The sequence below is a fragment of the Chrysochloris asiatica genome, unplaced genomic scaffold (assembly GCF_000296735.1).
Source record: "Chrysochloris asiatica unplaced genomic scaffold, ChrAsi1.0 scaffold00146, whole genome shotgun sequence".
Lineage (NCBI taxonomy): Eukaryota > Metazoa > Chordata > Mammalia > Afrosoricida > Chrysochloridae > Chrysochloris > Chrysochloris asiatica.
In genome coordinates this window covers 1,127,242-1,138,140 of record NW_006408664.1, presented here as the reverse complement: position 1 = coordinate 1,138,140, position 10,899 = coordinate 1,127,242, and the positions used below count along the sequence as shown (strand labels likewise).

The 10,899-nt window shown below is 42.0% G+C and overlaps 1 protein-coding gene across 1 annotated transcript in view; it reads right to left on the bottom strand.

Moving 5' to 3' along the window:
• Window positions 1-10,899, bottom strand: part of GABRR1 (gamma-aminobutyric acid (GABA) A receptor, rho 1) — a 35,288-nt gene continuing 24,389 nt past the window's right edge. Inside the window, 8 exon segments of the mRNA XM_006870660.1 lie at window positions 1-331; window positions 333-355; window positions 1,835-1,986; window positions 1,989-2,030; window positions 4,008-4,157; window positions 6,393-6,445; window positions 7,351-7,437; window positions 8,251-8,266. Coding sequence (XP_006870722.1) covers window positions 1-331; window positions 333-355; window positions 1,835-1,986; window positions 1,989-2,030; window positions 4,008-4,157; window positions 6,393-6,445; window positions 7,351-7,437; window positions 8,251-8,266 — 854 coding nt within the window.

The following is a 10,899-nucleotide window of genomic DNA, read 5'->3' as shown; positions in this document are numbered from 1 at the left end:
TTATTTTTCACCATATAAGTATTTCACTTGTATATACTGTAGAGTGCGAATTTTTAAAATTACAGGTATCTGTGAGAAAATAGACCAGTATATTAAATTGAATAAAATGTATGCTGCTGGAAAAATTATCCTGGAGTATTTGTCAACAGCATGGGTGTAAATCCTCATGTTCTCATAGCTGCTTCTTGGGCTTTTACTCCAGGGAGAGTTCCTCTCTGAGGTCAGGGTCAGCTGTGCCATCATCTTGTCTGGCGTCTTGCCATTCTCAGGCATGTAGTTCCCCAGATTGTTCACTTCCCCATCGCTGTAGCTGCTCTCCAGCGCAGGCCTAGGCTAAGCCGCAGGTGCAGGGAAGCTGTGAGCTAACAAACACAATGGGATGGAAGCTCAGCTTCACTTGGCAGAAGCCCAACATAAGAAACTGCAGTCTGGAGGATGTTGTCTTTCTAGCATCTTTTATTTCCAGTTAGGGGCAGAGGTGGGAAACTGAGGGTGGTACTACTGTAAGTATTTAAAAACAGTATGTATTCATTTTTGTCCAAAGCCTATATAAGTTTGCCTGAGTGGCACAAATGGTTAAGTATTGGGTCACTGACTCAAAGGTTGGTGGTTTAAATCCTAAAGGAAAGGTCTGGTGATGTACTTCTGAAAGATCGTAGCTATTCAAAAGCCGCTCTACAGGACAGCTGTTCTCCAAACACATGGAGTTGTCAGGAGTCGGAATCGACTGGTTTTTAAAGTCTACACCAGCTCTTGGGAAACATCATTGTGCCCCAACAGAGGCCAACAAGAACGTTCTTGTTGAACTAATTGCCCTCTTCTCCATGAAATCATAAACTATTGCCCATCCTGATCAAATGTTTACAGATAAAATTATTGCCTGTGGGTGTGAATATGTAATGTGTGATGAAGGTGAGAATCAGAGAAGTGCAGCATTTGTAGAAACACACTACTACAGCTAGAGTTTTCTGGAAGAGATAACGATCGTCCTGCAGACAAGTGGTGGTGGTTTTGTGCCGTGGAGTGGTACCCGACTCATAGCAACCTTATACAGGGTTGTAAATCTTTACAGGAGCAGAAAGCCTCATCTTTCTCCTGCGGAAAGCTGGTAGTTTTAGACTACTGAACTTAAGGTTTGCAGCCTGATTTGTAACCACTACCCTACCAGAGCGCCTTCAGACAAGTAGAAGAGAGGAAAGCCAGGTGAGAGGGAAGATAATCTGAGAAACAAAGGGAGAAGTATGGGGTCACAATGTGCAGGGAAGTTTCCTAGAAGGGAGGCTGTGCTTCCTTGGAGGATTGTATTCTACCTCTGTATTCATGAACAGGAGTTCTGGTAGCATAGTCTAACCACAAGATCAGCAGTTTGAATCCATCAGCCACACCTTGGCAGAAAGATGAGGCTTTCTGCATCCATAAAAATGTATAGCCTCTCCTATACAGGGCTGCTATGAGTCATAACCGACTGAATGGCATGATGCAGCTTGTTCATAAATCACTTGCTTCACCATGTTGAATTGCCGTTTATTTTTATCATGGGATTTCCTCACTAAACTCTGAACACCACCAATATTAAAGGAACCATGTCTTAGTCAACTTAGTCTACCAACTCGTGGTAAGTGGTAAGTGCTAAACAAATGTTTCAATGATAGGAAGATACAGTCCAAAGTAAATTTCAAAATGCTTCAACATACATTATTTTGTTTACGTTTCACAACAACCCTGTGAAGTTGGTGGGAGAGGGGAGCCGTTATTACCCCCATTTTACAGAGAAGGTCTCACCCGCCACAGTCCCAGTGCGAGACCAGACAAAGTTTGAGCCTGGTAAAGTCACCTTCCCCCGCAGCTTCAGCTCCTTCAGCTCCTGCACTGTGGTCAGGTAGTTAACGGCCACGTACTCCAGCACCGAAAGGAACGCGAACACGAAGCTGACCCACAGGTAGATATCCACGGCCTTGATGTAGGAGACGCGGGGCATGGAGGCTTCACACCCGTGATGATGGTGGACATTGTCAGCCCAGTGGTGATACCTGCAACACCAACATATACACATTGTGTTGAGAAATACGCATCCCCTTGTCTTTCACCAAATACATTGCATGGTTTCATGTCTGTTTGCTCCTACTGCTCCCTCGTAGCGTAGTGGTTACGAATCCGGCTACGAACCTCAGGGTTAGCAGTTCGAAACTACCAGCTGTTCCGCGGGAGAAAGATGAGGCTTTCTGCTCCCGTAAAGATTTACAGCCTGTACAGGTTCACTATGAGTCGGAACCGACTCCAAGACACATAACAACAACTGCTCTCTCTACCTAAGGTATCTCCATCCCTGCTCCTCTAACAAACTCCACTCCTCTTTCAAGATTTAGCCGCTGTGAAGCTTTTCCTATTCCTGCATTCTTTTCGAAGCCCCCACCGCCACTACCTTGTTGATACGTGCTGTCTAGTCTTTTCTAACTCATAGCGACCCTGTATAGGGTTTCCAAGGTGAGACTGTTGGGTTTGAACTGCCAACTTTGTGGTTAGCAATCCAGTGCTTGTCCTACAGCGCCACACCAGGACTCCCCTCCAGTTTGTGTGCCCTGTGTATTCGTCATGGCACCCGTATCACTTTATCCTTCTGCAAAGAACCCCTGTCTTCTTGGCATAATGAGGTAGGAGCAGCTACTATGTTTCTTGTAACTACTGGTCTGTAATGGAAATGAAGTGAAGTGTACTAAACTGATGTAATGTTTGTGCCCTTGCTGCAGCTGTTGGGCTCTGTAGTCCTGGCAGGGTGTCCTCTGGAAGCCATCCCCATGCAGGATCAGGCTGTCCACTCAGCAATGTCAATTTAAGGACTCCGAAGTCAATTTTGTCAAAGATGACAATGTTGTTAACTGATCATTAAAACCAGAATGCACATTTATTTAGCATACTAACTATCCAACCTACATGAGGACTGCTAAGGAACAGAACATCTGTCAGTGAAAATCTGCCTGGGATTTCAAATTAAGTTTAGAACATTTGCTTGGCAAACATCAAACCACAGGGTGCTGTAGTTATTTTAAGGGCCAACTCCAATCCAGTTCCATTATAACTTGGTGGGTCTGTTTCTTCCTTGAATCCCTGATCTGTCAGAACAATGATGATGTATGTGACAAAGTGGGTGCAGTGTTTAAAGTGGGGAAGAGGGTTGATGGCAAACAGTCATCAGTTGAATGTTCATAGAGTAGTCTAGGTTCTCAGACTTGAGTATGTATAAGAATCACTGGCAAAGATTGTCACAAGTATGGATTCCTGGGCGTCACTCAGAGATTCTGATTCTTCTAAGTCTGGCTGAGGCCCAGAACTCTTCATTTAAAAATTTCTCCAGGAGAACTTTATCTCTTGGGTCTTCTTTTGAGAAATCATGATATGGAATGTGAATTTCTTATGCAGGTGGTTAGAGAAAGCACCCACGGGGCAGGATCACTCATACCAGAACACTGCTCTAACAAGATGGGCATCTGTGGTGATTGGAAATAACTTTGCTACACAGATTCTTTATTAAGGGATTTTACAAGTTGGGCTGTTAACCTCAAGGTCAGCAGTTCGAAACTACCAGCTCTTCCGTAGGAGAAAGACAAGGTTTTCTGCTCCTGTAAGGATTTGCAGCCCAAAAAACCCTATATAGGGTCGCTATGAGTCAGAATTGACTCCATGGCACACCACCACCACCTATGAATAGGTGGCAAAAAGAAACCTTTAGGTTAATACTCACCAGCAAACAAACGTACCTCATGGCACCACAGACAATCTGCTTTTGTGAAGATTACAGCCAAGAAACCCCAGGAGGACCAATTCTCTGTAACACATGGAGTTAGAATCAACTCGGCAGCAGTAAATCTGGGGTTTTGTCTTACCTGGAATAGAATATGGAGTTTTTCCAACTTATGAAGTAAAGGACCAATTTGAAAAGAATGGTTTTATCTGGAAGGAATTACTTTTATTTTCAGACACTTGAAATGTATATTTGAGATATTCCTTACCCAAGGGGACGCTGGCAGGCTCAGCTCTGCGGTCAATCCAGAAGGAGACCCAGGACAACATGACCATGAGGGTCGCAGGGAAATAAATTTGGAGCAAGAAGAAGATGTAATGACGCAGAGTGAAGTTAATGTACAGATGGTTGTACCAGCCTGGGAGACACAAGGAAAAGAAGAAAGCACATACCACAGCTAAGCAGCGCCTTCATAAGACACATTTTATCCAGGGACTCATAAATGCCTTAGACACTTCTTCCATATATTATACCTCCATAAGGGAGGAGTGAGTAGAACAGTAGAAACAACTGATTTAACTTAACCAACACCACTTGTTCTATGAAGAAAAATGTGGCATCAGGATCGGAGGAAGACTCATTAACAACCTGCGATATGCAGATGATACAACCTTGCTTGCTGGAAGTGAAGAGGACTTAAAACATTTACTGATGAAGATCAATGAGCACAGCCTTCGGTATCAATTACATCTCCATGTAAAGAAAACAAAAATCCTTACCACTGGACCAATAAACAACATTCTTATCAACGGAGAAAAGATCGAAGTTGTCAAGGACTTCATTCTTCTTGGATCAACTAACAACACTCACGGAAGCAGCAGTCAAGGAATCAGACAACATAGTGCATTAGGCAAATCTGCTGTACAGGACCTTTTTAAAGTGTTGAAGAGCAAAGATGTCACCTTGAGGATTAAGGTATGCCTGACCCAAGCCATGGTACTTTCAGTAACCTCATGGAAGCAGGACAAATCCCTTCTCGGCTTCCAGTTGTCCCTTCTTGTTGTTGTTGTTAAGTGCCTTCGAGTCAGTTCCGACCCATAGCGACCCTGTACCTACTCAGGGTAAAAGTGAGCTGATTACCCCACCAGGATCACACCTATCTGTTGCTACCATTTCCCCAAACCCTGCCCACTTCAGATGAGCACAGGCATCTATTCATGTGCACACTTCTTCACTCCGGCACAGCAAACCTACCTATAGCTTGGACAGAACTAAGGAAATACTTGATAAAGTTCCCAGTCTGATCAAAACAGTTGTTTCCAGGGTTCTCTGTCATTATATTGTATTGCAGTCTTCTAGCCCTCCGGGTAGTTCAAATGATTGAGCACTTGGTTACTAGCCAAGAGGTTGGTAGTTCAAATCCACCTAGCAGTGCCATATAGAAGAAAGGCCCTATGATCCAAATCCATAGCCACTGAGAACTCTATGGAGCAGTTTTCCTCTGAAAACATGGGATCACCAGGAGTTGGCATCAACTGATGGCAACAAGTTTGTTTGTTTCTTGCCCATGGCCTATGAGATCGTTTCATGTGTCAACTTGGCCAGGCTATATCAATCTGTTGCTGTTGAGTTGATTCTATTGTTATTAAAATCAAACACTAATCCAGGTGTTCCTGTGATGGTATTTTGTAGATGTGATGAACATCTACAATCAATTGACCTTATGTAAGGGAGATTATCCTGGATAATCTGGATGGGCCGGATCCAATCAGGTGAAAGGCCTTTAGAGTAGAGCTAGGATTTTCTTGAGGAAGAAGATATTTTATTTGTGGACTGCTATATCAGTAGTTTCCAACTACTTTTCCTCATGATATGCCCTGTGATTTCAAACTTGTCTAGCTAGCCCTCATAATCATGTCAGTCAATTTTTTGGTAATAAATTTTTAAAATATATTTATATCCTACTGGGTCTGTTTTGCTGGTGTAACTCTGATTGATACAACCTGAAAGAGGCTACATTATGAATGGAGGCAGAAGCTGCCTGAGTGTAATGAGGTAAATGAGATTTTCGAGTCAATGAGTTTAATATTCAATCCAGTTCACCACTGCTTAGCTCTGTATATTCGGGCAACTTGTGTGCTTTCAATTGGCTGAAGGTCCCTCCTCTGTATAAGGAGAGTAGCAATAACCTTCTCTCAGGGGGTCTTAGGAGAATTAAATGAAAAGCAGATGTAAAGCCATAGGTAGTAAGTAAATAAGTCTGTTTGACCCCTGACTAAGTGTGGGGTCAACATTCCTGCTTGCTTTGGCCTTAGCTTATTGGCCTTAGTTTGTGATCTAACACCACATATACAGGCTGGCTTACAAAAGTGCCTTGGACCAATGAGATTCCTCACAAGAAGTTTGTCACCCTTGGATGTGTGCTGGCTCAGGAAGAGTATGCGCCAGAGTTACAGAGGAATCCAGACTCTGTGCATTAGAAGGAAAAAACATTGGGGCAGAGACAGGAGAACATGAAGATGTGTAGAGAACAAAAGATGTGAGTGGTTAGTCCTTGGCATTTCCTCAGCCTTGCTCTTCCTAGGGCCTGGTTTTTTTAACTCTTCTGGGATTTCCATGTGTATGCAAGTTTTCTGAGGTACCTTGATTGTACCTGAGAGGCCCAACCACCACATGTACTCGCTGTGGCAGCTCTCTAGGGACAGACTACCCAATAAGCAAGGTGCACATAGGATTACTTGTACTTATTTACTAATCTGTAATGTACAATTTTACCTGTTTTTCACAAATCAAAAAACAGATGAAACAATAAATTATTAACGATAACGTATGAGAGAATATATAGATATGTAAGCTAAATAGGTTTGGGAGGGAGAATGGGATGATACACAGGAATATAAACTCTAAAAGAAAAAGAAAAAAAAAAAAACAGGTGAAATTGTACACTACAGATTAGTAAGTAAGCACAAGTAAGCTGTGGGTATTCTGCTTATTGGTTACTTTGGCAACTGAGGTTACTAAGGACAATTGTTGCCAAGCTTATTTTTTGCCAAGAAATCCTTTCTTTAATGGAAATCTTACTCAGAAGACCAATAAAGCAGATAGAAAATCTGAGCTCTCTGACTGCATGAATATTGGGGTTTGGAAGCAGACCCCATTTACTAAACCCTATTCTGCCCCTCCCAGAGTGGTTGCCCTGTGGAAGTCTTGGAAACCTCAAAGTCCCACAGAACCAAGTTTGAATATCAGTGCTATAGTGCATGAAAAGGATCAATTATGAGAATAAAAGATGTTAATCCAAAATTTGTTCAAAATTGTTTTTTAAACTACCCTGTTGTTTTTAGCTGTCGTCAGTCCAAGCCCCTAACTCATGGTGAGACTCCATGTGCAGCAGAAGGAAATACTGCCAGCCCCCTGATTGGATGCAGCCCAGACAACGTTCTGTGTGATCCAGAGACTTTTCACTTGCCAAGCCTTAGACTCAGTTTCTTCTAAGAATCACTTTAAAAGTGTAATCATGAATGAGGAATGCATGCTATTCCTGCTACGTAAAGTATGAGGCACATAGGATTGTCTAGGAACCCAGTGGTGATGTCTGCACACAAGTCTACTCATAGCTTTCAATTTCCAGAGAGCACGTTTGGGTGTCCAGGGGAAACCGGCTGAAGATCATGTTGCACATTGCAGTCACTGTAACCCTAGAAACAAAAAACAAAACCCCTGCTTAGGGAACCTGCAAAATTCAAGGCTAAATAATAAAACAAGCAGAGAAGAACCTCTGATTTCTCCCACCATAACTGCCTCCTTCCAGCATAACACATAGCAATGTGTCAAGATTTAGATAAGTAGCTCATAAGTGATCCACTCATTGGAGCACTCTCAGGAATTCATGTTAATCCAGGACCAGGTTAATGAGGCAAACAGAATAACACTGCTAACTCTTATCACACTTGAGCGATTTTTTAAAGAAGCAGTGGTTTCAATCAATATGCTGTTATTGTTTGCATTGAGTGTTACAGAAGCCTATTTAGAGCTTTCAATTTCCAGCGAGCAAGTTTGGGTGTCCAAACTGCTTCATAGTCGTTCTTGGCTCTAATCTTACTGGAAGCAGACCCACCAGGCCTATTTTCCAAGATGTGTTCAAACCACCAAACTCATGTGATACCTAAGGAGATCTTTGATTTCTTAAAAGAAGCCGTAGGAACATACATTGTTCTCCTGTTTTAGATAAATTCAAGTTCATCTAGTCCTTTGCTGATTTTATTGATATGCAATAATTTTTATATAATGTTTCAGAAATGACACTAATGAAGTACTTACGGAAGTTGCCAAATTCAGCATTTTTTTAAAAAAACACAAGGTTGATATTTTTACAATGACATCTGTAAGCGTATATAGGTGTTTTTAATAGATAATCCGTAGAAACCAGAATAATAGGAAAACCCTGCAAGGTTTCATTGTACTAACATCCAAGGACTTGCTGACACTTAATGATTTTGTTTCAGTTTTACACAGGAAAACAGGCCTCTGGATCAAAGAATAAACAAATACAGATTATTAGTCATAGGTGAAAGACCTCCCACCCAGTGGGGTGTTTCACAACAGAACATGACTAAAACCTGGTGGCTGGTACTGAATGTTCTAGTTTTCCTCTAACCACAGAAAATTTACCATAAATTATCTGAATAATTCACTGCCAAACTAATTTAAATGATCAGAGTTATCCAAATATTTGAAAGTGAATTATCCAAATATTTGCTTTATTTTCCCCACTTTATTTGATGTGCAATGGTTGTCTTGTGCAGAGATTTATGCAGAGGTCTTGTACTACTAGCAGCTGGGTAGTCTTATCTCCCCTGGGTGTCCATGTAAACAGGGGCTGGACAGAGGCCATGGCACAGAGACGTATGACAGAAGGATCAGCGAGCACCTGGCTGGTTGGCAGCTGGTGTGAACATTTGACGCATGAGCTTCCATATCTCAGCCTAACAAAGCCTAATGGCATTGCCAGCAAGAACTTAGAGTTAAGTTTGCAGCAAGCTTTTTATCTCCTTTCTTTGTGTTAGTTGATTCAAGAATAGATCCTTTTAGAATCACAAATACCAATAGACTGATTTATTTCTTTGATGTTTTTCTAGTCTTAATCAATACAGTGAACAATCACAGTTTGTGGTGTAATGAAAACCCACGTTTATTTTAAATTAATTCAAGGTGGGTTTGGTGGGTCGGTGTATCTTCGTTTTTCTTGCATGAAAATTTGTCAGTTCTGGTGAATTTTTGCTCACTCTCTTGTCATAGACAGTCATAGCCTTCTTAAGTAATGAAATATGTCTCAATTCAGAAATTGAAAAAATATTGGTCCAAGATATTAATCAAAACTTCAAACTTCATTGAAATGAAGAGTTCTGTTCTTTCTTCCCAGCTGAGGCACAAAGTTAACATTTAAGCAGCCGGTTGCTGCTCATCTCTGATCACCTTCTGCATGGATGGACGTAGAAGGAGCAAGGGTGGGAGGGAGGGGCAGGACAGCTGTTTCGGCACTTCACCTTGCACTCTGTGGGTCTGCTATATGGTTGAAGCTGATAGCTTCTTTCCTGAGTTCTTTATCCCCACTGCTGGGGGCAGACCTCCAGGCTGCAGGTCTCCAGGTCCTAGCAACAGTTCCCCACCCAGTGATTGACTGTCATCCATGGTCCACCCCACACAGACCTATATAGTCCCAACAACTCTGGGAGTGCAGGCTGATCCCACCACAGCACAAAACATCTCCTGGATATGCCCCATAGTGATTAGATGGCCCTTTAACTGCATAGTGTTTCACTGCCCTGGGTTTAGAAGGTAGTCCCCTTTTCTACTCTCCAGATTTTGGGCTCATGGCATGGCCCCAACTATCTCCCAAGTAAAAGCTCACAAACCTTTTCTTCCTTCCACAATCATAAACTCTTTCATGTCTTGAAGTTGTCTAGAAGTTCAAAGGCAGTGGAATTGTTTTTTGAACATTTGCTTAGTAAAATTTACCTAGTATGATGGAGTCCCTGGGTGGTATAAATGATTAATATGCAAAGCTACTAACCAAAAGGTTGAAGGTTCAAGTCCCATTTGGTGATCTACTCCTGAAAAGTCAGCCATTGACTGTGGCGCACGGTTCTACTCTGACACACATGTGTCATCGCGAAGTGGTCTATTGGACAGCAACTGTTTAGTGTGCTGTAGCATCTCACTGGAGACTTCATTTCTATTGTATCTTGGTATCTAGTAAACTTCAATTTCACCATGCTGTCACCTGTCCCTCCACCTGCTGCACTGGGTATATACCTCCATTTACATTCTAACCATTTGGTACCACATCTGTTTCCTCCACTAACCTGCAATTATACCAAGAACACTGACCTTACATCATTTATCTTTAAGTCCCCAGGGCTGAAGCTAGGACCTGGCAAGGCTTTCATTTGCACAACTGTAAGCATCTGTGGTGCTGTGGGTTAATGCACCAGACTGCAAAGCCATTTGAACTGCAAGGTCAGTGGGTCAAGCTCACCAGCCTCTCCTCGGAAATCCTATACAGGGTCGCTATGGGTCTGAACTGACTCGACAACACTTAACAACAACAACAACAAGCACCACCCTAATTCCTAATAAAAAAGTGTTGAATGAATCAATGAGTGAATGAGATAGAAGGACAATATAGCAGATTGTCTTTTAAAAAACTGACCAGTTGGTGACAAGAGTTGTCAGTGTCCACCTGCTCCATGTTTTTGCCCAAATAAAGCTCAAGATGGTAGTCCTTAATAATCTAGCCCTTTTTTTTTTCATTTAGAATTAAGCAAACCCATAATTTTATTTGCAATGAAAAACAAATTCGTGTTTTTTAAGGCACAAAGACCAAAAGGTTTCTCCTTGTGGGTGAGGCTCACTGCTGATTTTGTTTCTGAGCATTCAGAACATTTTCTTCTCTCTTGTTTCTTTATTCCGCTTCTTGTGATCATGTCCAGTCGTATGCTGGCATAGACTTCTGCCAATTTATTAGAACTGATGCTTACATTTTTAGACTTTTTTTTAAAGGTTTTTATTGTGGATTGAGTGAAAGTTTACAGGGCACATCATCAGTTTCACATGCAACCCTTCATATGACTTGTTTCATTACATTGATTATAGTCCCC